At 35.7% G+C, this 27,114-nt stretch overlaps 1 protein-coding gene across 3 annotated transcripts in view; it reads right to left on the reverse strand.

Moving 5' to 3' along the window:
- LOC120423470 (phosphatidylcholine:ceramide cholinephosphotransferase 1-like) overlaps positions 1-26,130 on the reverse strand; it is a 35,984-nt gene extending 9,854 nt beyond the window's left edge. Inside the window, exon 1 of one of the 3 annotated variants that reach the window (XM_039587298.2) lies at positions 25,370-26,130. In XM_039587298.2, the coding sequence (XP_039443232.1) occupies positions 25,370-25,399 (30 nt within the window). In that variant the 5' untranslated portion in view covers positions 25,400-26,130. Of the gene's footprint in view, positions 1-2,107; positions 2,251-5,256; positions 6,069-25,369 lie in introns of those variants that run through there. The other 2 variants (XM_039587296.2, XM_039587297.2) reach the window with 2 other exon arrangements.
- Between the last annotated feature and the right edge of the window lie 984 nt (positions 26,131-27,114).

Raw genomic sequence — 27,114 nt, forward strand, 5'->3', positions numbered from 1 at the left:
GAATTTTGCAACCAAAGCACAGCTCTGAAAAAGTCGTAAAAGTTTAGGTATTTTTTTTTTAATAAATTCATTGATATTTTGCAAATTTTCAGTAAAAGCATAAGGCTGTAGCAAATATTTTATAAAAGTTTTTGTACCAGCTTTATTTCTTGATTTCAACTCAAAACTATTGTCTTTCATATATAGGATTATACCTTTAAAAAAAAACTCGGATTTTTCCAAAACAATAACCAAGTTCGCCTGCCACTATTAAGCATTATTTAATTTAGTGAAATAATAAAAAATCAGTTATGATACATGGCCTATACAAAACAAAATATTTAAACATAAATCCCTTAAAACTGCATGATCATTAGTCACTATGCTCGATGTTCTTGTTTCCTCGATATCCTCCTTAGCACGATGGATATTTGCTTCAAAAAGCGGGCGGAGCTTTGAAGGAATGTTGACAACCATTTGTTTTGTTAGCTGGACTTAGCAATGATTCTCTCCAATAGCTGGATAGAATACAAATCAACTCGCTTTGTAAACAGGTGCTTCTCTTCCTCGATGGCCCCTTCTATATTGATAACCAGAAGGTCGACAGTATCTTGTTTGTTAAGCTGAATCTTGTATCTTGTAATGTAGTTGTACAAATATTGTTATGTTTGATTAGTTAGTTTCGAAAAAGTACACAAGTACAATTGATTGCCCTAAACAGATTTTCTATACCGCGCTAACGGTTTAATAAATATTTACTTAAATATTGAATAAATTTTTCTCGCCATGTCACATGATCTAACATAAAACTCTGCGATGAATTTCAGCTAAAACATAAGACGTTTTCAAGGAAAACCCTAAATAAATACTCGTAGATCCGTCGAAGGTTAATTTGATATGATGAAACCACAGATAAACAAATGTAAATATCTTTTAAATTCGTTCAATCAATTTTAAATTTAAACTCCAAAACAGTGTCAAAAAGTGTCACTTTCGGTAAAAGTGCGAAAAAGTTGAACTTTTAAGCACTCATACGGATGCTGTGGTGGGTCTCGTGGCGCAGGGGTAGCGGCTTCGGCTGCCGATCCCGATGATGCTATGAGACGCGGGTTCGATTCCCGCCTTATCCACTGAGCTTCTATCGGATGGTGAAGTAAAACGTCGGTCCCGGTTTCTCCTGTCTCGTCAGAGGCGCTGGAGCAGAAATCCCACGTTAGAGGAAGGCCATGCCCCGGGGGGCGTAGTGCCAATAGTTTCGTACGGATGCTGAAATAGCAACATGTTGCAAAAAGAAGATTTTATCAGCACGAGTTTACAGGCCTTAAAGGTTAGGAAGTTTTAGGCATATTTCTGAAAAAAATGTTTCCAGATGGACCGTACAGTGCTTTAGAGAGATCGAAATTTCAATTTTTTTTAACAGTCCAGACTCGATTATCCGGAGGCCTCGTAAAAAATCACTTCGGATAATCGGATCACGTAAACATGTTTTTTATTATCGAGTTTAAGTATGACCCCTAGACTACTACAAAGTTATTCCGATTTGTTAAATCCAAGTTTGCGGTGATTAAATATTGAGAAATACATTTGGTAATTTTTAAGGCAATCTACCGTTTACATTTGACTAAAATGGGGTCGCAGAATTTGAATTTGTTGTAAAAATAAGGAAATACGAAAAAAAAGTCTGGACTGTATACCAATTTTTTTCGCAAGGATATGGCCTACACGTCATTTCTGGGTTCTGGGTGTTTTTAAATACCCTTGACTTAAGGAGGTTCTAAAAAACCCAAAAAGCAAAAAAAATTAAATTTTGTTCATAAGACCTTATAAAAAACTCTTGATTTGTAATCGTTTTTAAACAAAAAAGAAAATAGCAAAGTTCAGATATTTTTTTTAATCAGCGCAAATTCTGAAATTAATTCCTAAAGGCTAGTATGCAGATCGGAAGGAAAGGGGTCAAGAAACAGGTTTACGAACAGCAGAACAAAGGAGAGGGAGCGATTTCTTGGGGCTTTTCTTCACCCTCTCTGACTTGCTTGCGCTGCCGCTGCTGCCCATTTGATTTTTTTTCTTGACCGGTTCCTTCCGAAGTGCGTATACCGCTTAAATCCTAAACTTGAAAAATACTAGCCTTGCACAAAACGTAGTTCAGCAGGTTGTACGGAATACCGAAAGGTCGGTAGTACCGAAACGTTAACTTCATTCCGAGTAAAAACGTGACAAAACAACACTCGCCGGAAACCCGCAACGGAAACTCACAACCGTCCGCGCAAAAGTACCGAATGCGACTGCAGCAATCCTGACACTAGTCTCGTAAGTCCGTGTAAAACGCGATATGAAATTAACACTTCCCCGTTTGCATGTGGTGTGAAGTAACGTTTAGATGCCTAAAAATAAGCCCAGATAAATCACTGTCACAAATACAAATGGCGTTACACGTTACATGCGGCAAAGTTGCGCTTATCGCCGCGGTGCGCGATTGTTTTGGGTTTCACCAAGATTTAGTTGGGTTAAGATAGCGCGCCGACATTGATAAACACTTATACGCGTGACGAAACTTGTGTTGTGATAAGATTTTCAAGATATACGAACACTTTGAAACTTTGCTGGGAACACTTTCCAAAAACAACTTTTTATGGCAACCGCCGCCATTATGGCACTGGCAACGTCAAGCGTTTGTTATCTTTTTGGATCAATTTATCCTTCAAGTTTACGGCGAACCTTCTGGAACGCTGAACAACACCACCCGGTTTGTGTCTGGGTAAGTCATTGTCGTTGTCGAGCGCGCATGCAAATTGCGCCGGACGGGCAAAATATTTGCCCTACACATTTTCACCGGTCGTCGCTGCGCCATCTTAAGGGAAAATGTATACAGCGGATGTGTTTACATTACACGGCCCTCGAGAGACCAATCCCAGCTGGGTCGTAAACAAGACGCGAAACGCTTCTCGGCGCTAGTGACAGAGACGGAGCCCATCCCAGTACTTTAAAGCTTTAAGTAAACAGAATGTCAACTGAAGGTAACGCCGTTTGTACTTGTGTTTTAGTAGGAAGCTTCTAATGTAATCCAAAGATATTTAAGTTGACCTTCAATCTTTTGAAGTATGCAATCTTAATAATTTGTTTTATTGGCAACCATGCCAAAAAAAACGCCCAAGACGGCACCACTGATCTTGTAAAGCAAAAAACAAACTGTTTATTCAACGGGGTTAACCTTCCGCATATTTTTACTAGACTTGTAATCATATTCCGCCGCCATCATGCATGGCTTGTGCCGGTACAATTGAGAGACACTATCTCTCTTTACATTTTCACTCTTTTTATAGAATCATCTCGCCAATCAGCGAGTATAATGTAAACCCTTCTTATGTGTGTGCCACGGGTACGGCTGCACCGCGTCTTGTTATTATCATGTCTTTTACACCGATGACGGACGGCTGCTGCTGCCATAACGGAGGTCAGTACTAGGTGGCAGTGTTTTATGGATTCACAGTGCGATTTAACGCCTTTGGTTGCGCTTTTTTATGTGTCAGTATTATCACTGTAATGGTAATTACCCGTCAAGACTCGATCACTTAGTGATCGATTCATGCACTTCCTGCATTTGTTTACGTTACGCCATATCAGCATTGATTACTGTCATTCTCCTAACGTCATTATGCCATAATGGCGTTGACTTTTAAACTTTTGACGTTTGTGCACGCTGAATCAAAGGACTGACTTCAGAGAATATGATCACTGTAATCATGAGTAAATGATAAGTTAGCCAACTTTCAAAATCCTTGTACGAAACCACACCAATCAGCTAGAAAGTCCAAACTACTAAATTATTGCTACATTCACAGCGCACACAACCCGCCATAAACTTTGTAAAAGCCAGAACGGGGGAAAACTTCTCAAACGTTCTCGCGAGTGTAAACGCTTGGCCTCCGACGGAGGTGCGTGGGTGCCGGTTTACGTCCGAGTCACGTGTTAGTTTATGCTGCTCCCGGTATAAACAAAGCCCGGCGGACGTGCTAAACTGAGGCGGCGAACTGTGGCGCGCTTGCCAAGAACTTTCCGTAACACAGTGCACTGTGTTGTGTTTTGTTTACGTAACACCGTCAGCCGATTCTCGCGAGGTTGCAATTTGTCAGCTGGTTGAAGAAGGGGGGTTGGGAGCGGTGATTAGTGGCAAGTCGTTGGAGAGTTTGTTTTTAGTTAAATTATCAAAAAGTTTTTTCTCTAGACATGAAAATTCTGTTGGCACTTCGATTGTAAATCTCCAATTTCTTGATATTCCCTCTTTTCGATGGATTTCTTTAGTCTTAAATTCTTAAATTCTTAAACTCTTAAATTCTTAAATTCTTAAATTCTTAAATTCTTAAATTCTAAAATTCTTAAATTCTTAAATTCTTAAATTCTTAATTCCTAAATTCTTAAATTCTTAAATTCTTAAATTCTTAAATTCTTAAATTCTTAAATTCTTAAATTCTTAAATTCTTAAATTCTTAAATTCTTAAATTCTTAAATTCTTAAATTCTTAAATTCTTAAATTCTTAAATCCTTAAATTCTTAAATTCTTAAATTCTTAAATTCTTAAATTCTTAAATTCTTAAATTCTTAAATTCTTAAATTCTTAAATTCTTAAATTCTTAAATTCTTAAATTCTTAAATTCTTAAATTCTTAAATTCTTAAATTCTTCAATTCTTCAATTCTTAAATTCTTAAATTCTTAAATCAGGACTAAACAAAAGAACTGCAGAGTTCATGCTTTGATTTTTTCGTTCTATCATTTGATATCTCCCGCTCTCGACGGTTTCTTCAATATTGAAACAGAGAGAGTCCACTGTATTCTTCAGCGACATTTTTCGATTTCAAAACTCGTTTCATCCTCACATTCCTGAAATACCACGCACACCACATCTCTAAATTTATTGCGTCTATAAATCCAGTTCTAGTCCCACCAACCAAAAAAACCTGCTCCCAACGGTGAGGGCCCTTACATTATCCACCTCTAATTCGTTTCATCAAGCGGAGCTGAAGTGTGTCTCGCCGACCGATGCCAACAGATTCTATAGTCCGTCCCTTCTTCTCAAAACACAACTGTGTCTGACGATCTCCGCCGCAGCTAATCTACTGAGCCAAGTTTTTCTACGTTGGACTTTTTTTATTTTTAGAACCCGATACTCATTGTGCGGTTTTTGCTGCTGATCAGTCTTGATCGTTTTTATATTTCCCTTTATTCACCACCCAGGAAATCGAGGGTCCTTTTGCGTAATCATCGCTTATAATACTCACTTCGTAATGCATCTTTCTGAACGTGGAACAGTTGAAGTACAGCTTGTCGTAGATCACTTTGTGTATTCCTTTCTTCACTTTGTACACATAGTTGATGGACATTCTTCGTGTTTCGTGATTTCACAACCCAGCAGTCCGCGTGAATCCCTCAAATGCTCGCTTGCTGCACTGACTTGCCTCGTTTGGTTCTGTGAATCATCAAATTGAACACTGGCAGCTTTCAAACATAGAGCGGCTGACTCAATTCCACTAATTCCACTAAAGGCCGTCCGTCAGTCCGCGTCGGCTACCTTTCCCGAATTCCGCAGACACGCACTTTGAGTGCTTCTTTTTGACTCGTTAGCTCCAAGTAGGCATTCGCACGATCGCTCTGCACGGCTTGCTTTGCTTTACTTTACTTCAGCGTTCGTTGCACTTTACTTTCCTTTGCGCACAGCTACACAGACTACAACAGACCAAAGCAAGCTGTGAAGACGAAACTCGATACCTTGCTCTGATCAATGACCCAACCTGACGTAGGGCCGTCGAAGGTTTCACAACACGGTTCGAGCGGGTTCCGAAGACTTATAACGGCTCTCGAGGTAACCGGAAGTACGCAGAACTCCAATCAGTCGAAATCGTCCAAGCACGACACACTGATCTCACCAATGATACAAAACAAAAATAAAGATCATGAATAATTAGCACAACAAAGCAGGCCGCAGCGATGATTACGGGCTTCAAACGAGAAAAATAAACTATTATTAATTTGCCGGTCACAGTCGGAAAGGGCCCGCGCTACCGCTCCGGACGAGGCAATGGTTACGACTGATTGCGTCTTGGCCGTCGAGCTCGTCGTCGGTACAGAGCAACCGACAAACAGACAACGTTGATGACGTAGACAATTCCGCTCAAACAACTCGAAGAAGCGGCGAGAGATGAGCGAGCATGAGTAATCGGACCGAGCAAAACCAAGTAAGCGGTGGTTTCGACTGGGCGCGATGACAGGTAGCCATAATGGCACGGATGCCATAAAACGGGTGAATAACTCATTTGGGGTTATTGTAATTTATTCAAAGGAAAATCTAAACTAGATGGGTTCCCACACGGAAAGAAGGTTTATCGTGAATCTTACTAATTTTCGGTTAAAAACCCTAAAAAAATTGGTTGTTTTTCCAACCACGATTTTTTTAGCTGGAAATCCTAAAAAAAATTCCTGGATTTGACAGCTGGATCCAGGTCCTAAAAATGATAAATCTAGCTAAATTTTTAGTAAATTTTACTAATTTGCAAGCTGGAAAAATGCTGTCAGTTTCAAAAGCTGTATGTTTTGAGAAGGTCTGTTAGCTATTTTAGCTAGATTTTATGGTATTCTAGGAAGTTTTATAGTTAGCCCAGCAAGTTTTTAGGCTGTTTCAACTAGTTTTTTTGGAATCATTCTCAAAATTTTCCATTGATGGCTGCGAAGCCAGGTATTTTCACACATCTTTTTAGCTAGTTTAGCTAACTTTGCCACTATTCTTGGTAGGTGTTTTGGTTGGAATAGCTAATTTTTCCACTATTTCTACAAGTTTTCTTTCAAAAGCCTCCGTTGCTGCCTGCAAAGCACGCATTCTTCACCCAGCCTTTTGGCTGATTTGGCTCTTTTCTTTTTTGTTCTTGCTTCGTTTTTCGGTAAGTCCAGCTAATTTTTCGACTGTTTTAACTGGAAATTTCGAAATCATTTTAAAAATCCCTTGCTGCCTGTAAAGTTGTTTTTTATTTTCAAAAAGACTTTTTGCTGGTGTAGCATGATTTTCCGCTATTCTTGGTACGTTTTTTGGTAGTCCAGCAAAGTTTTTTGGATGTTTCAATAGTTTCCAGGCTTTTTAAACTATGTTCTAGTTGATCATCCTTATAGTACGGCTTTGTTATTCTATTGACAAATTAAAAAATAAATAAATACAGTAATACAAAAATACAAAAATACAAAAATACAAAAATACAAAAATACAAAAATACAAAAATACAAAAATACAAAAATACAAAAATACAAAAATACAAAAATACAAAAATACAAAAATACAAAAATACAAAAATACAAAAATACAAAAATACAAAAATACAAAAATACAAAAATACAAAAATACAAAAATACAAAAATACAAAAATACAAAAATACAAAAATACAAAAATACAAAAATACAAAAATACAAAAATACAAAAATACAAAAATACAAAAATACAAAAATACAAAAATACAAAAATACAAAAATACAAAAATACAAAAATACAAAAATACAAAAATACAAAAATACAAAAATACAAAAATACAAAAATACAAAAATACAAAAATACAAAAATACAAAAATACAAAAATACAAAAATACAAAAATACAAAAATACAAAAATACAAAAATACAAAAATACAAAAATACAAAAATACAAAAATACAAAAATACAAAAATACAAAAATACAAAAATACAAAAATACAAAAATACAAAAATACAAAAATACAAAAATACAAAAATACAAAAATACAAAAATACAAAAATACAAAAATACAAAAATACAAAAATACAAAAATACAAAAATACAAAAATACAAAAATACAAAAATACAAAAATACAAAAATACAAAAATACAAAAATACAAAAATACAAAAATACAAAAATACAAAAATACAAAAATACAAAAATACAAAAATACAAAAATACAAAAATACAAAAATACAAAAATACAAAATACAAAAATACAAAAATACAAAAATACAAAAATACAAAAATACAAAAATACAAAAATACAAAAATACAAAAATACAAAAATACAAAAATACAAAAATACAAAAATACAAAAATACAAAAATACAAAAATACAAAAATACAAAAATACAAAAATACAAAAATACAAAATACAAAAATACAAAAATACAAAAATACAAAAATACAAAAATACAAAAATACAAAAATACAAAAATACAAAAATACAAAAATACAAAAATACAAAAATACAAAAATACAAAAATACAAAAATACAAAAATACAAAAATACAAAAATACAAAAATACAAAAATACAAAAATACAAAAATACAAAAATACAAAAATACAAAAATACAAAAATACAAAAAAACAAAAATACAAAAATACAAAAATACAAAAAAAACAAAAATACAAAAATACAAAAATACAAAAATACAAAAATACAAAAATACAAAAATACAAATTAATTTTACTTAATTTTACTTAATTTTACTTAATTTTACTTAATTTTACTTAATTTTACTAAATTTAACTAAATTTTACTTAATTTTACTTAATTTTACTTAATTTTACTTAATTTTACTTAATTTTACTTAATTTTACTTAATTTTACTTAATTTTACTTAATTTTACTTAATTTTACTTAATTTTACTTAATTTTACTTAATTTTACTTAATTTTACTTAATTTTACTTAATTTTACTTAATTTTACTTAATTTTACTTAATTTTACTTAATTTTACTTAATTTTACTTAATTTCACTTAATTTTATTTAATTTTGCTTAATTTAAATTTAATTTATTAATTTTACTTAATTTTTTTTAATTTTACAAAATTTAACTTATCACAACTTAATTTTACTTAATTTTACTTAATTTTACTTAATTTTACTTAATTTTACTTAATTTTACTTAATTTTACTTAATTTTACTTAATTTTACTTAATTTTACTTGATTTTACTTAGTTTTACTTAATTTTACTTAATCTTTCTTAATTTTACTTAATTTTACTTAATTTTACTTAATTTTACTTAATTTTACTTTATTTTACTTTATTTTACTTAATTTTACTTAATTTTACTTAATTTTACTTAATTTTACTTAATTTTACTTAATTTCACTTAATTTTATTTAATTTTGCTTAATTTAAATTTAATTTATTAATTTTACTTATTTTTTTTTAATTTTACAAAATTTAACTTATCACAACTTAATTTTACTTAATTTTACTTAATTTTACTTAATTTTACTTAATTTTACTTAATTTTACTTAATTTTACTTAATTTTACTTAATTTTACTTAATTTTACTTAATTTTACTTAATTTTACTTGATTTTACTTAGTTTTACTTAATTTTACTTAATCTTTCTTAATTTTACTTAATTTTACTTAATTTTACTTAATTTTACTTTATTTTACTTTATTTTACTTAATTTTACTTAATTTGACTTAATTTAATTAATTTTAGTTAATTTTACTTAATTTTACATAATTTTGCTTAAATTTACTTAATTTTGCTTAATTTTTCTTAATTTTGCTTAATTTTATTAGTTTTACTAAATTTAACTTAACACAACTTAATTTAACTAATTTTTGGCAAATTCAACTAAATTACACTAAAAATAACTTTTTTCAACTGAATTTATCTGAATTAAACTAAATTTTGGCTTAATTCAACTTATTTTTATAAACTCTTCTTAATTTAACTAAAATTAACTAATTTAATAAAACTTAAATTGATTAAACTTAATTTCACTAAATTTAACTTAATTGAACTTCATTTAACTTCGTTTCTAACAATATTTAACACTATTTTTTGATGTGCTTTAAAGGCGTTAGGTGCCCTATTTGTTCGGAATTGTCAAACATCGGCCAATCTATGTCTAGACATTCTGTACCAGCCGCCCCTCCAGGTGGACAGATGTCCATACAAAAAAGTAGAGTGTGGACAATTGCCAGTCTCCCCTTTCCCCTGCCAATGTTTTCACGTGGTTTAGGGATGCCCCCACTTTATGTTAAGTACATTTTTTTACCTACGCATCGTCCAAACAGTAACGAGAGGCTCAACTTCTAACCACTTTCCCTCAACACAAAAAACTTCTCACCTTATCAACTGAAACATTCCTTCAGGTGCCGATCCGCAGAAAATCTTCCTGGCTTTTAATTTATTCACTCACACAACACATTCTATCACCTTTTGCACTTGCACTCAAACAACACACATAATCATCAAAAAAAAAACTTCACGAACTGAGCGGCTCAAACAGGATCGAACACGACACAGGACGTTGCTTTGTTTTGTTCTCGAACTGATGATCTGTCAAAAATCCATGCTGCCGGTTCCAGCTAGTTTTTTTGGTAATTTTACGCAAAATTGTGCTGAAACACCATTATTTTTGGTAAAATCTCTCCTGTCATTTTGGTTTGGGCTGTCAGTTTTGGAAAGCAAATCAGCAATCAGGGTTAGCTATTTCACCAATCCCAGATTGGTAAATTTAGCTGAAATTTTAGCTGATTCAACCAAAAAAATCACTGTTTCACCAATGTGAAGCCAGCTAATTTGAATTGTTAAATTTTAGATGGAACTCCTTTCCGTGCAGGCAGAACCAGCGAACCTTCTCAACAATATAACTACAAGTCAAAATAGTTCCGTACTCACCACCACCCAAAGAGAACGAGAGAGAGAGAGAGAAGGAAACCATTCAAAACAAAAACAACATTCCAACGCGAAGCTTCGAGAAGGCGGCAAAAGAAACTAAAAAAAAGAAATACAACAACCCCCGTCATGCGTAAGTTTAATTCACGCGTTTCCGATTTTACGATGTTTTTGAAAGTTCTTAGCGAGGAATCAGGTGTGTGTTGTTGTTTTAGGCGACCCATGTTCGGTTTGACAGCTCGCCGCCGCCATTATGGCAATGTTTATAGCGCGAATCGGCACAACAGCTGTGCACCGTTTCAGAATGCAATGGAAGGACTCTCAGCTCGAAATTGTTTACATCTCGAGTTTTTTTTGAAAAGGTCCTATAAACAAAATTTTTGATTTTTGCTTTTTGGGTGTTTTTAGAACCGCCTTGAGTCAGGGGTATTCAAAAACACCCAAAAAGCAAAAAGTGAAAATTTTGTTTATAGGACCTTTTCAAAAAAAACTCGAGACATGTTGATAAAGAAAATTCGCTGCCAGTCGTAAATTGATTGACCGAGAGCGCGCGCGTTTTCGGTGCACATAAACTCGAGGCGGCGAGTAAATAGAGGGGAAAATAAACTTTTTTTTTTCTCGCCATTTTTAGCACCGCTTTGGCCAATTCCAAGAAACGTCTAGAGGTTCAGTTGGCAGTTCGTTTATGGTAGATAAATGCTTCTTCAAACAACAGTTGGTTTGGGCGAAAACAGATCGTAAACATGGCAGTGAGCTACCCCAAAATGGGCTGCGAATTTAAACCATGAGGAGGTTTATGTGTGAGCTACTTTCTAATGTTTCTAAATAAAAACAAATACTTGAAGAAAAAAAAAGCAGCGACCTCATGGTGACACAAGCATAATCGTAAACCTTGGTATGAAGAAAATAATTAAAATGTGACCTTTCAAAATTGTTATTGTCTCTTACTCAACGTGAACTGTCACTAGAGCAAGATTGTTTGTTTACAAACAAGGTTTCGCCCTTTTGAAAAGTTACTACGGAAGTTCTAAAGGTCGTTTATTTAAGGGTGAATGTAGCTCGCTGAAAAGTTCGTTTTTTTAGCACTCGTCGTATTTATCTAACTCGGGAAGCCTGTTTTTCATGCTGAAAAAAGCTTATTTTTGCAATTCCGTCGTTAAACTACTTACTTTTCCTGTCATTCTTGAAAGACGAAATAGCCTACTTTTCTGTACCAAAAATAACAGAATCGAATAGCAACACTTTTCAAAATAAACGCTGAAAAGTTCTATTTTTCAGCACTGAAATGGGTGCTGAAAAGTTGAACTTTTCAGCACTTGTTTCGAAAAGTAACACTTTTCAGCATTTTTTTTGTCAAAATACATGAAAATTTGACTTAAAATTGCACTTAATGGATGTTTTTCGGAATTGCAAAACATGTTGTATGGAACTCGTTGCAAAACTTAATTTTTTCAGCACTCTTCGTATTTATCCAACTCGGTGAACCTCGTTGGATAAATGTACGACTCGTGCTGAAAAAATCCTCTTTTTGCAACTTGTTGCATAAACTACTATTTTGCCTTCGTTATATGATCCTCTATTTAATAAAAAAAATACCAAATATTTGTAATAGTTACTGCAGACTGCCAGACGCCAAAATACCAATTTAAAATACCGTAAAACGGGGTGACTTTGATAGCCGGGGTGACTTTGATAGGTTTGCGATTTTTCCGCAAAATGAAGAGTACAATTAAAATACGTAAGGGATGGTTTAGAAACATACTGACCGTGGTAGAGAAGTGTTCAAAGTACCTTAAGAAGAACTTTTCATAAAATGTTGACAAGTTTAAAAAGTTAGTTAACTATAGTTAAGAAAATGTTGATGAAAGTCATTATTTTAAACCTTTCAAAGTGTCATGATTTTCTCAATGAAAATGATTTTTAATCGGAAAACGGAATGCATTTTCGGATTATTTGAACAATTTTTCACTAGGGGAAGGTTAAAAAAGTGTTTAAATAATAAATAATATGTGTTTTTGAAACATAATTTTAAAAAAATCTCAATATTTAAAGGCAATTTCAGTTGAACAAATTTCATGAAAATGTGAAAACTTGTTATTCGTGCATCGAATTCAGTATAAAATGCAATATAAATCGATAATTTTACAAACAATACTAGTTTTAACAAATTTCAGGCAAAATTCCGACTTTTTAACAATTTTACCTAAAATTTATATGTATTTTGCTAAAAAGCTTATACACTTAGTTAACTTAATATAAACATTGATTTTTTTTTTCTTAAAAACTATATCAGCTACTTTAGTGATGGTACATTTAGCGTACAAATAAAGTTTGAACCTCTTAAATATGATTTAAACAAGAAAAACTATGACTATCAAAGTCACCCCGGAATAAAAACTAAGAATTTTTAACGTAACTTTTTTTCTATACATTATTGAAAAAACTTTTTTTTCCGAAATAGTGCATGGACTTTGTGTAGTCTACCCCAGTACATGTTTTAAAAATAATTATCTTGAGAAAAACCTTACCTGTTGGAAAATATTCTGAAAACAAATTGAAATCCTATCAAAGTCACCCCGGTTTACGGTAAAGTCAATCAATAACTTTGTATAAACTCTGCCTTGTTTTTAACGCTCCTCCAATTAAAAAATGAAAAAACTGCGACAATTTTCAAAAAAGTTACCTAAAAATGGCTATAACTTGAAAACGGTGCACTTTATCAAAATTTCACTAAAGTACTTTTTGATTGCAAATTCGATTTTACATCGAAAAATGAAGTTGAAAAATTTTTGCGACCGATATTTCGATTTTTTGAAAAAATCAGTATTGATTCAAAAAATCATAACTCGTTCAAAGATTTTTTGCCCATTCTGGAAATTTCTGAAAGTTGGCATTTTATGTCCTCTAAAACATATCAAAAAATGAAAAAAATTAAAAATAGTGTTTTTTTGCAAATCAAGTTTTAGTGACAAAAAGTTAAATAAAAAATCACCAAATTTTTTTTTACCGTGTAGCATTTTTTTCAGTGTAGTTCATATCCATACCTACAACTTTGCCGAAGACACCAACTTGATCAAAAAATTCATTCAAAAGATACAGATTTTTGAATTTTCACGTATCATTTTTGTATGAACAGCTGCCAAATTTGTATGGAAAATTATATGGACAAACTAATGATGCAAAATGGCTTCTTTGGGCATACCGAAGGCACCAAAAAAGTTTCAGCCGGATTAAAGAATACAAAAATTAAAATTAAAGAAAAAAGACCGATTCCGTAGAGAACTGCTCTTATAAGGATATTTCTGTTGAAGAATTGTTGTCGATCTTATAAATATTCGAAGCTTTTTGTCATTTAGAATCTGATTTGTTTTGAACAACATCTTCAGATAAAGTTTTCTTCCAAGATCTCCTCGAAAACGTTTTCTGATAACCACACATGAAACTTGTAGCTTATGTAAATTAAGTACAATTGCACTCAACTAGCATGACTCGTCATCGTCGACCTGGTGCGTACCCGAGAAGATTGCTGCCGGAGTCAAGGCGCGAGAAGATGATTCATAAATCTGGCGGGGGAAGCAAGCCACTGAACGTGTAAAGTGATTCAGATTGTTTAGCCGTTAACGACCAATCTAACCAATGGAATGAATTCTGAAGGCCATGCGTTTGCGGTGTGAAGTTTGTACTTTTTTCTCGAATGATGGAATCTACCCAACTGTGGGTATTTTTTTACGATGTTGACTTGCATATTCATGTGAATAACGAAACAAAAGTGAGTTGCGTTCGGGAAGTTGAACGGTGCGGGTCGCTGTCATCACGCCAGAATTTCGTTGCCCTTTCCGTCTTTGTTGTCCCCCCGATTGCGTTTGTTTTTCTATCCGGGTGGTTTCGCGGAGTTTGACAGTTGCGTTCGGGAAGTTGAACGGTGCGGGTCGCGGTCATCACGCCAGAATTTCGTTGCCGTTTCCGTCTTTGTTGTCCCCCCGATTGCGTTTGTTTTTCTATCCGGGCGGTTTCGCGGAGTTTGACAGTTGCGTTCGGGAAGTTGAACGGTGCGGGTCGCTGTCATCACGCCAGAATTTCGTTGCCATTTCCGTCTTTGTTATCCCCCCGATTGCGTTTGTTTTTCTATCCGGGTGGTTTCACGGAGTTTGACAGTTGCGTTCGGGAAGTTGAACGGTGCGGGTCGCGGTCATCACGCCAGAATTTCGTTGCCGTTTCCGTCTTTGTTGTCCCCCCGATTGCGTTTGTTTTTCTATCCGGGCGGTTTCGCGGAGTTTGACAGTTGCGTTCGGGAAGTTGAACGGTGCGGGTCGCTGTCATCACGCCAGAATTTCGTTGCCATTTCCGTCTTTGTTGTCCCCCCGATTGCGTTTGTTTTTCTATCCGGGTGGTTTCGCGGAGTTTGACAGTTGCGTTCGGGAAGTTGAACGGTGCGGGTCGCGGTCATCACGCCAGAATTTCGTTGCCGTTTCCGTCTTTGTTGCCCCCCCGTCTGCGTTTGTTTTTCTATCCGGGCGGTTTCGCGGAGTTTGACAGTTGCGTTCGGGAAGTTGAACGGTGCGGGTCGCTGTCATCACGCCAGAATTTCGTTGCCATTTCCGTCTTTGTTGCCCCCCCGATTGCGTTTGTTTTTCTATCCGGGTGGTTTCGCGGAGTTTGACAGTTGCGTTCGGGAAGTTGAACGGTGCGGGTCGCGGTCATCACGCCAGAATTTCGTTGCCGTTTCCGTCTTTGTTGTCCCCCCGATTGCGTTTGTTTTTCTATCCGGGCGGTTTCGCGGAGTTTGACAGTTGCGTTATTGAAGTTGAACGGTGCGGGTCGCGGTCATCACGCAAGAATTTCGTTGCCGTTTCCGTCTTTGTTGTCCCCCCGATTGCGTTTGTTTTTCTATCCGGGCGGTTTCGCGGAGTTTGACAGTTGCGTTCGGGAAGTTGAACGGTGCGGGTCGCGGTCATCACGCCAGAATTTCGTTGCCGTTTCCGTCTTTGTTGTCCCCCCGATTGCGTTTGTTTTTCTATCCGGGCGGCTTCGCGGAGTTTGACAGTTGCGTTCGGGAAGTTGAACGGTGCGGGTCGCGGTCATCACGCCAGAATTTCGTTGCCGTTTCCGTCTTTGTTGTCCCCCCGATTGCGTTTGTTTTTCTATCCGGGCGGTTTTGCGTTTTCGCTTTTTCGAATATTATTTGGTTTTATCTTTCCACAGCCGGCTGTCTAAGATTGAATCATTTAATCTAAATCAACACCAAATAACCGGGAATAGTCTCATCCGCATCATCCGACTGTTTGCCTTGAGAATTCATAATCCATCACACTATTAAACAAAATTTATTGATTTGGGTCGCATCATCATCCTCTATGATGAATCCTGGCCATTACCTTTACCCACTAACAAAATCCCAAGTAGAAGTAGTTTTTCCGGCACACGTGGGGGTGTGGATATCGTATAGAACCCACCCTTGGTAGCAACCTGTGCTAACTAACATTCCCGTCCCAATCCCCCGAGATCTACAAACTGACATGGCGGGCGCCGTTGGTGGCCAACGACTGTTACCTATTTGCTCCAGATCTAGTTTTGATGATCTTGATGTTTTATCTTTTCAGCGCATTCATACATGCTGTTGATAAGGGAAACACCATTAGATCGTTGAAGCGTATGACCGGTTGTATTGATAGAATATTACGGTCCTGTTCAGCAACGGAGAAGGACAACCATGGGTGGTCTCTCATGCTCATGCTCATGCTCATGTGAATAACGAAACAAAAGTGGTTTGGTGTACTCGAATATTCTATCCAATTAATTTTAAAAGACGATTTTTGTTAGCTGTATTTCAGCAACTAGAGATCCAATCTTGAAAATTTCTTAGACAAACTTAAAGGAAATTTTCTGATCATTTCGAAAAAAAATATTTTCTGTTTTGGGCATTATTCAAAAAACCAAAAAAAAACAAATTCACGCAAAAAAGGTGCACTTATTAAAATTTTCTGCATAGTACTTTTTGATTTCAAATCCGATTTTGCATCTAAAAATGCATTATTTTTTTCAAAATTTTCATAAAAATATGATTTTGTCAAAACAGTGGCAATACTAACAAAAATTGTTTGCCCTTGGTGAGGTTTAGCTGAAAACTTCTCTTTCTTCTATCCTTTAAAACAGATCAAAACAATAAAATTTCCATGTATTTGCCCAAATCGATTGCTTGTGTTGAAATGTAAAATAAGAAATGTGTATTTTTTAGAGTTTATCTATACGTTTTTGGATACTAAAATTTTCGTAATTGGAAGAAGAAACTTTTGGTACAGACCAGACTCGATTATCCGAAGTTCTTGGCAAAATTTCACTTCGGATAATCGAATCACAAAAAAAAAAATTGCTGTTCAATTTTTTATTGTTGAGCATAAGTATGACTTCTAAACTGCCACTGATCGCATAAACTAGTATTTTTCGTGCTGAAAAGTCAAGTTCTAGGTGGACCTCATTTGCAAACATTTTCATTATGGGACAAAACAGATTGCCGTTGTTTTCCGGTTTCTTGGAACAAAATGGTAAGTTTAAAACAAAGTAAATTCAAAACAGATTCTTTTCCAGCAATTATCCCAATACTTTCCAAAATGCATATGGGACATTTATGCAAACATGGGCAGTAAACTAATCTAATGTAATTTAGAATTTTTACCAAAATGGCGGTGATAAAATATTAAAAAATGCATTTTCTATTTAATTACCAACCATTCAAATTTTACTAAAATGGGGTCGCAGAACTCGAATTTAATATTAAAAATAAGAAAATAGAAAAATACGAAAACATATTTGTTGGATCATAAATTCGATTATTCGAAGTCCCATACAAACCTTCAGATTTTTTTTAACAAAGATTACGTTACGAAATGTCAAAATCACGCAGTGGTACCAACGTTAGAAAAAAAGTAAAAAATGGCTGTCATCATCATGCCATGACACACTTTTTTTGTAATGTTGGTACCACTTTCGGGCGTGCGTCATTCGTACCGCCAACTTCATTATTATTTTTTTTGATGTGGTGTTTTGCTAAAGTTGGTAACTAGGGTGCCCAGAATATGGGACTTTTTCTCAAAACCTCGCTCCACAAGCTGAATATTGTTCCTTGAGCTATTTTAGGACTCTGGACCAAATATGAGTAAAAGTGGTCAACATTTACCCAAGGAGAAGGAGAAGTTTGTATGGGAAAAATCGAAAAAATGTATGGAAAACTCAATTTTATTACGGTTTGGTCTGCACGGTGCGCTTCTTTCATCAAAATATTTCCAGATATGAGATTCTCATTGGAAATTTAATGCTCTACAACTTTGCGGAACATACCAAAGCTGTATAACTGGACCCTGAAAAGTTATTAGCGTTTAAAAAAGTAATTTTTGTGTGAAAAAAACTTTTTTCACCAACTTTAGGCTCGGGTATCACTGGGTTAATCTCAACCAATTTCGCTCAAAATTGGCACAGATGCTTAAAATAACCCAAAAAACCGTTTTTCGCTTGTGGAGCAGAGGGTCATTTTTTTCTGGGCACCCTATTGGTAACCCTAATTGCCAAACAAAAAAAATACGGATATGCTTTTTTTCAAATGGAATTGCTGTATACAGAGATTACACGTCAAACCACCAGGATCCAGATCAAAAATGTTCCGATTTGGCTCGAAATTGACATGGGGGTTCCCTGGGCAAAAAAAATCGCACTGTTATTTTTTTGTTTGGCGTTTAGGGTGATCGGGATAGGGTGGTCAAAAAAATTATCAACGATTTTCGCAAAAAAAAAATTGTTTTCAAAAAAAAATCATATCCCGAACGGATGACTTAATTTTAGTTTGCCACGTTTCAAAATAATAGTGATTAGGTGGACTTTTAACGAAAAATACTAAGATAGCTAAAAAACATTACTGAAAACATTTACAGATTAAAGTAAATCTTTGTATGCTGATTTGAAGATCTCGGCACCAAAAAGCTTACAACTGAAAATATTTGACTATGTCTTTTTAGGATGTTTCACGTAACATACCCAAAAATGGTAAATATCTATTATGTAAGGTATGCACTTCGGAAGAAACCGGTCAAGAAAAATTTCAAATGGGAAGCAGCGGTGGCGAAAGCAAGCCAGAAAGGTTGAAGAAAAGCCCCAAGAAAACGTTCCCTCTCTTTTGTTTTACCGTTCGTAAAGCTGTTTCTTGACCCCCTTTCTTTTGAACAGTATACCGGCCCTTAAGCGGTATACGCACTTCGGAAGGAATCGGTCAAGAAAAAAATCAAATGGGCAGTTGCGGCAGCGCAAGCAAGTCAGAGAGGGTGAAGAAAAGCCTCAAGAAATCTCTCCCTCTCCTTTGTTCTGCTGTTCGTAAAGCTGTTTCTTGACCCCTTTCCTTCCGATCTGCATACTAGCCTTTAAGGTGAAGCCGTTGATCATTTTTGAAGAAAATTGATCATCACTCTAAAATGCTCTGTATTAAATTAAATTTAATGAAGATCTCCACCAAAATGAATCAGCATGTGACGGTTGTTGTCTTCTTAAAGCCACTGAAGGAATTTTTGGTCTAAATCAAATGTATTTCTAAATTTATATAATATTGTGGTAGTCACTGACGTCCTAGTTGGCAATCATTGATTAATGACGATTCCATAACTTTACAAGAAATGGGATAATCGTTACCAAAAAGTATCAGCATGTGTAGGGCACTATTCTAGACAACCTGTAGAAGGAATTGATGGAAGTCTTCACGGTAACAAGATTCTGAGATATGATAAAAAAAACGGATTGCGGTACAGAGAAACCTCTTTTTACGCTTTTTGTTTCGAAGATTTCTCTTAAACCATACAATATTTTTGCAAGCTTCTAAAAGCGTTTTGTACATCTGTACAAAACCTATAGATTGCTTTTAAAACATTGCAAAAATGTTGCGCCGTTCCAGAGAAATCGGCAAATTAGAAAAACGTAACGCACCGCGGAAAAAGAGGTTTCACTGTATATCAATCGAACTTAATGGACCATGCTTCTCCATCGAAATGAGTTCCCAGTACATTAACCTGGGGACACATGGTGCTTTATGTTCAATTAATGTATAAAAAAAAATAGAATGCGTTTAAAAAATCACTTTTGTTTTTTTTACTTTGTACCTTGTTTGTTTGTGTATTTTTGTACCTTTGAAGCGCATTTTTTGCAAACTCTTGGCAAATACAAGTTTAATTCATTTGAGAAAGTTCTAATAAAGTTCGATGAACATGAATTTTGAGAACATATTTTATTAATTCTACCATATGTGATGTTCTACTGACCCGCTAAAATTTGTCTTTAAATGTATTGCAACTCATAACGAGCATTGAAAATTCGCTTCCAACCCGTCTGCAACTTCCGCATAGTTAACGGAGGTAATCGTTTTGCTAGCCACAACCTGTGACCAGAATTGTAATGAACTTTGAGTTTAGGATTGACGCTTCACCACTCGCGTTTAACATTCCACACTAGTGCTTGATTGAATTGATCGTCGTCCACAATTGATTTGAAGGCATCATTTGCACTTGAGAGTCTTTTTTATGCGTTGTGTGCAAATGTGACTGACGTAGTTTGTACCGTTTTCGAGTCCATTGTCGGTTTTAAGGGTGTCCCCTCAGCTCAGCTGAAGAACAAAATTGAATACCGTAATCGGACCCGATGACGACAAGTGTCCATCCGCTTTACAATACCCCAGCAAAATACTTTGAATCCGTGCGTCACTAGACAAATTTTCCTGTCCTGTCTCTCCCCCTTTTTTAATGAACTTTGACCACAATTTTGTAGTAATGGCAGTTGCATAATTAATTGCTGAAATAGTGCAACCTACTTCTTCAAGTATATTTAAACTAAGCCGACGCTAATCCAATCTAAATATAACCTTGCACCGGTTGATACTGGCCTGGTTGACTGACCAAGGTAAACACATCCACCAAGTAAACCGCGTGTGGTTTCGATCCGGCTTCCGGTCTATAAATGGCCAAAAGTGACGACGGCGTATTTTTTAGAATGAAAAAAAGGGTGGTGGTGGGGGCGTTTCTAGTTCAAGGTGCGCGCTGCTTCCAGGCTATAAACAGCAGATAGCGCCCACCTGGTTGGATTAGTAAGAGTGACGTGACGACGGTTGGGGACGTGATTTTTTTTTCACCGGTAATCATGGTGCCAACAAGGGTGGGGTAAAAAAGGACAGCCAAGAAGCTTAAAGTGTGCAAGATGTGCACTTGGTTATTGAAATAAGAAAACGGGAGGAGGAGGTACTACATTACATTCCAGGCTAAAAATAGGTTCCTGAATTAATTAGCATCGCCGCCAGATGGTCCATTCACAAATTGCTAATTTGGCTCGTAAAACTTGGCTGCTGGTTCGTAGAAAATTGGTGTACACAAAGCGAGTTTACTTTACAAGCGTGATCAGCTCCCACTCACATGAGCGAGTAATAAATTGTGAACATTGAAAATAATTAATATTGTTGACTTTGATCTTACTTGCCAGAGTTACGCTTAAGCTTACCATTTTAATTTGTTTTCAATCCATAAATTTAAAAATAATACATGGAAGATATTAGACCCATAATTCAATCTAGTTCTCCAATTACACAGAAAAAAAAAGATGGTAATATCATCAGGAAATGGTGACAGATTTTGTGGCTAAAAAAATGATGAATTTTACCCTAGAAAATGGTGAATTTTCATCAGTTTTTGATGAATATTCATCAGGTTCACATTTTTACACATTTTTTATGTAATATTACTCAAAAAAAAGAGGCAATATTCAACCTACCAAATTTTCAACATTCCAAAATTCAACTTTTTTTTCTGTGTACCCAAAATTTCACGTTCCCAGAAATTTCAACAAAGGACCATTTCGTGCCGAACAAGTTCATCACGAATAGCACTCCGGTCATTGTTTTCCCCCTCTTCCCCCCGTTAGCACGCCTGGTCTCGCGATCTTTCTAAAGATCTTATCGCCGTCATAATACAGGCCTCTCTGATTGTGTTCTATTTTTGTGACCATACTACTCAAATCGGAACCAGGCAACCAGCCAACCAGCAGCAGGTGAACAACGCCCATGTCCGATTGTAACGGCCAGATAACATGCCAAGCCCTAAAGCTAAATACCACCCAGGACACACTCCGCGAGAGGACACGGAAGATTGATTCTGATTATATTGTCGCCGCTGCATTGCAATGGTTGGTTGCGGTGCTCCAGGTCCAACAAACCAGGTCACCCACCACCGGCACCAGGCTCTACCGGGTTGTTGGTGATATCCGTTCCGTTTTTCCTTCTCTCTTACTATATCGTGCGGAAGCACTTAGTGTTAGACTACGGCACACGTCATCCAGACGACGACGACAACACGGAAACAGGGAGTGTCTGGCTAAATGATGGTCACACGAAGACCGGCGACGTTCATCATATCCGTCTAGAAACAGAGGGAGTGAGAGTGAACAGCATGGTCTTAAAGGTACACGTGGGTACACGCTACAGAGCAACAGATAAGCGGACATGAATTTTCCATTATTACCCCTTTCTTGGAAGTAAGTTGTTTTAATGTTTGGTTTGAACAAATTTTCACTTTGTTGCTTCAACACAGAACTTCAAAACCAGAACTTTAAAACAACCTGTCAGCTTGTCTGTGGCCCATATCGAGCGCGTACCACAAGCAACGAACGGATGCGGATGGTGTCCTCGATTTCCAACAGGAAATTCAACGGTATTCAGTCACAATAGGTCAGGAAGTTGATGTCTGGTGCGCCCCCCTCGGAGAAGTCGTGCGACATTTCCAAATGACACCGTGAGGTGGTTAGGGGTACAACACGACCGTGATGCGTGTTGACGTCGTACGTACAAATGTGGCATTCCATTGCATAGTTTCAGGATGACGGGCGTGTGTGTTGGTGCTGAGCAGTTATGCACGCTTTTTGAAAAAAAAAAAAAAATATTTGTACAGTCCAGATTCTATTCTCTGAAGGTTTGTATGGGACTTCGAATAATCGAACCACGAACAAAAAAATATTTTTCGTGTTTTTTTTCATTTTCTTACTTTTAACATCAAATTCGACTTCTGCGACCCCATTTTAGTTTAATTTTAATGGTTGATTTTGCCTTAACCCAGGCCTGATGGGTCATAAATGTTCCAAAAATCTAAATTTCCAAAACTAGCCTAAAATTTTCGTATGGTCATAAACAACACTTTCCCATCATTAACTTATTTTTTATAATTCAGACACGAAAGGGTTAAAAATGACCAAACGCATTTTTTCAGTATTTCGTAACCGCCATTTTGGCCGCCATCTTGGATTTGAAAATTCTACTAAATGATACGAAGATTCGATTATACGAAGTGAAATTTTTCTGAGGCCTTCGGATAATCGAGTCTGGACTGTACTTTTTCATCGAATTGAAATTTTCGATTATTTGAGGCATAGCTTATAGCGGCCAATTTTTACTGGCCGAGTAAAGTTAAAAAATAATTTAATTGATTGTTAAACATTCACTCAAAAAAAAATACAAAATTCTCTTTTGTAAAACTAATGTACCGTTAATTCATCAGTTTATCGAAATAATTTCTGTTTTAAATTTCTGGAGGAACATTTTAAAATCATACTAAAGCTCGACCATCAAAAATATGACAACGCTTTTTTTGTGATTCGATTATCCGAAGTGAAATTTGTCCAAGGAAATTTTTGACTTGACTTGATTATTCGTTGTTTTGATTATCCGAAGTTTCGATTTTACGAAGTTCGGTTATCCGTTATCCTGTGGTTTGTATGGAATTTCGGATAATCAAGAAAAAAATTGTCGTATTTTTTTCATTTTCTTACTTCTAATATCAAATTCGAGTTCTGCGACCTCGTATTAATGGAATTTGAGAATTCGCCTGTTAGTATACCAAAATGCATTTTCTCATTATTTCATCACCGTCATCTAGGATTTAGGGTTATATTCGAGGGAGGTCTTCGGATTATCGAGTCTGCAGTCTGGTACAGTAAAAAATATTCGAAGTTTCGATTATCCGAAGTTCGATTATCCGAAGGTTTATATGGAACATTGGATAATCAAATCATGTTTTTTTTTTTCTTACTTTTACCATCAAATTCGTATTTTGCGACCCTATTTTAGTCAAATTTTAATGGTTAATTTCCCTAAAAATTACAAAATGCATTGCACCGCCATCTTGGATTTTAAAATTCTAAATCACTTTGAATAGTTAAGGGTACAGAGTAAACTAAACAATCAAAAATAAGAAAAAATAAATCGAGATTCTATTATCCGATTTGACATTTTGAAATTTCAGATTTTTGATTTCTCAATTTTTTGATATCTTCAATTTTTAAGCTTTGAATATTTTTATTTTGAAATTTTTCAATAAAAATTAAAAAATTGAGAAGTAACCTTTTTTTTACTTCTGATTTTTTTGGAATAAATGCCTTTTTAATATTTTTAAAAAGATGCATTTTTTAAATTAAATTTGTTGTTTTTTTCTTTTTAAGAATTGTTCTCGAAAGTTTGCTGAAGATGCCAAATCAATGAGAAAATAACTTCCGGAGATACTATTTTCATATGCATAGTAGGGTGACAGTTGAAAAATACAATTTCAAGGCTTGGATTTGAATAGGAATTTCAATTCCCTACAATTTTGTCGAAGGGTGTAACACAATCCGATCTGCCTTTCGTGGAGGGCTTCTATAAAGCTCAACCCTCTACTGCCCAATTTTTTTATTTCTCCCTTGTTCAGCCAAAGTTGACCCCTAAAAAAATTACTTTTTTAAAAACATTGGCGAAGTCACATTAAACTAGTCAAACTTCAAAACATTAAATTTTTAAAAAATTTAAGAGTTCTTCTTTCCAATGCTTTTTAAAGATCAAAAATTTGTTGAAAAATTGATGTTTGGCGATTTTTCAGATCGAAGCCCGTCTAGTGGCGGGGTTGGGTTGTAGAGGGTTAAACACTAAGTCAACAAGGTTTTGTCTTTCTCACTTTGCTGAGGAGGCTTTGAAATCACTCGAATAACGAACTTCTCAATTCAACTTCCTAGACCCACCTACACGTATACATATGGACACGGAAACAAATTCTGAGCAAATGTCTGTGTGTGTAGTGATGTGGATGTGTGCACCGATAAATTATCACTCAATTTTCTCGGCACTGACTGAACCGATTTTGACCTTTTTGGTCTCATTCGATCCGTCTTGAGGTCCCTATTAAAAATAATGATGTTTAGTAAGGCACTTCAAAAGTTATGCTAAAAAAAAGAATTTTCACAAAGGAGGTTTTGTATAAACACGCGTCATGTTAGTTAGTTTAAGAAAGGTGTTTTCATAACGTTTCTAACGAGTCCAAAAGATTAAAGATCTGACAACCCTATCAAAAGTTACAAGCACTTAAGCGTTATTAATACACTTTTAAGAGACCGGGTCTTAGATATTTTGATCAAAGCGTTGTCCGGATCGACATTATCGTTGGATGGGTAATCAAAAGACCTTCTAACGAGCCCAACAAAATTAAAGATCTGATAACCCAAAAAAATGAGAAAGGAAGCTTAATTTGTTACATATGTTAAGGGGGAATGATGTAATTTTGACTGAATGAATTCAATATAAGAATGTGAGGAAGGCAGAACCCACCTGAAGGTGAATTTAGAATCGATTTTTTTTCAAGATAATATTCAAATTTTGAACAGTTCGTTTCGATTTCTCAACATCAACACAATAGAACTACTCACACTTCTTCGGCAGCGGCTATCCATGACCATCACGTCTTTTGAGGGTGTGTTTTGGTGTATACTGCTGCTCACCGCGTCCGATCGCTGATGAGAGCTGGGCAAAATTTTCACCGAACCAAATTGCAATTATTGCCACTCTCGCCGGCGCCAATCACCAACCAACCCCCACGTGTAAATTGGCACGCTACCAACGGGCCCGCGTTCCAGCGCGAATAAAGCACACCCCGATAAGAACCTTTCCTCGCCAGAAGTGGCTTGGTGGTGGTTGTGGGAAATGGTAGGTAGTAAAAACAATAGAGTGGCCCCTGTCGATGTCAAGTCGCACACACTACACTATTTTTATATGACGATGATGATGATGGAGCTGACCTAGTTTTAGGCCACGCAGACAGATAACGATTATTTTTCTATTTTTTCACCGGGTTGGCGATTCACTGCAGACAATTGCACTTATTCACGATCAATTTACTTTCGTTTGATGACTAGTAGTAAGATTAGCTAACCGTTTTTTATTGTTACAGAAATGCTAAACTAGAAATCGACACAATAGACTCAATTTTCTGCATCTTTTTGGCGAAGGTTCTTCAAAATATCACACTTTCGTTTCTTCCAACCTTCCAATCGCGCACACACACGCGGCACAACCTTCACCATCGACGTCCGGCAACCGACTGAACATCTCCGGTAGAGAGAAACAATAGAATCTCTATACAGCGAACAAGCCGAAGAAACGACGAAACATAATCAATCGCACTCGTCGGTGTTGGTTGATCGGAACAAGGAAGGAAATCTCAACCACAAAAAAAAACCTTCACCTTCGTGCAACGTACTTGCTTGGAGTTTAAATTGATAAATAAGCCAAAAACGGGCGGAAAAATTAAAACAGCGCAGGAAAACTCAAAAGTCGAGGTTACGGTGAAGGCCAGCTCGGAATCGAGACACGAGGTGTTGGCCAGCTGGCCGGAGCAGAACTGACTCAGCTCAGCTCAAAGTGCTAGAAAGCACATCACATCAAAACACTAGACGCGAAACTATAAACAGATGATGGAAGACGCCTGAAGAAGGCGAACGGATGAGCAACAGAGTGTGAAGCTTTTGGGTTAAGGAAGAGGTGATGGGTTCAGATTTGAAGAAAAAACACACAGGCGCTGGAATGGACGACGGGTTCTGGTTGGGTGGTGGAATACTCGAGTAGGAATAGTAAATGTACGCGCGCACAGTCATCGACGACGTAGTCGTGTAATCGTTCGCCAGAGAACTTCTAGAAGTATTTGGAGGGTGGGTGAGTAACGAGTCATCGATTAGTGATGAAATCTGAAACTTATTCATTGGTGACGGGATTGTTGGAAATCTTTTCTTGGGATTTTGTTAGATTCTTTTACATAAATTCCCGTTTTTTTAATTTGTTTCATTTACACTTCTCTTTTTTCGCTTGCGAATAGTGAAAACCAGCAAATTTGATAGGACATAGAAATAGGAAAAAAAACATTAACATACCAATCATTTGAGAATTTACCCCTGTTTGCAGTTTACTACAATAATTTTCTTTGCACAGTTTTTTTTTACTTTGAGATTTTTGTTTAAAATTTCATTGATACTTGAATTAACATTTCAACATTCTTCCAAGATAAATTTTCACTAAGCAGTTGAAAGTAAACATTTCAGCCATCTTATTTATTTAAATCATGTACGGCCCGCGACGACTTTTGAAAATTGCACAATGAGTGTCCCTTATTGACGTTTAT

Source organism: Culex pipiens, chromosome 2 (genome assembly GCF_016801865.2).
Source record: "Culex pipiens pallens isolate TS chromosome 2, TS_CPP_V2, whole genome shotgun sequence".
Taxonomy (NCBI): domain Eukaryota; kingdom Metazoa; phylum Arthropoda; class Insecta; order Diptera; family Culicidae; genus Culex; species Culex pipiens.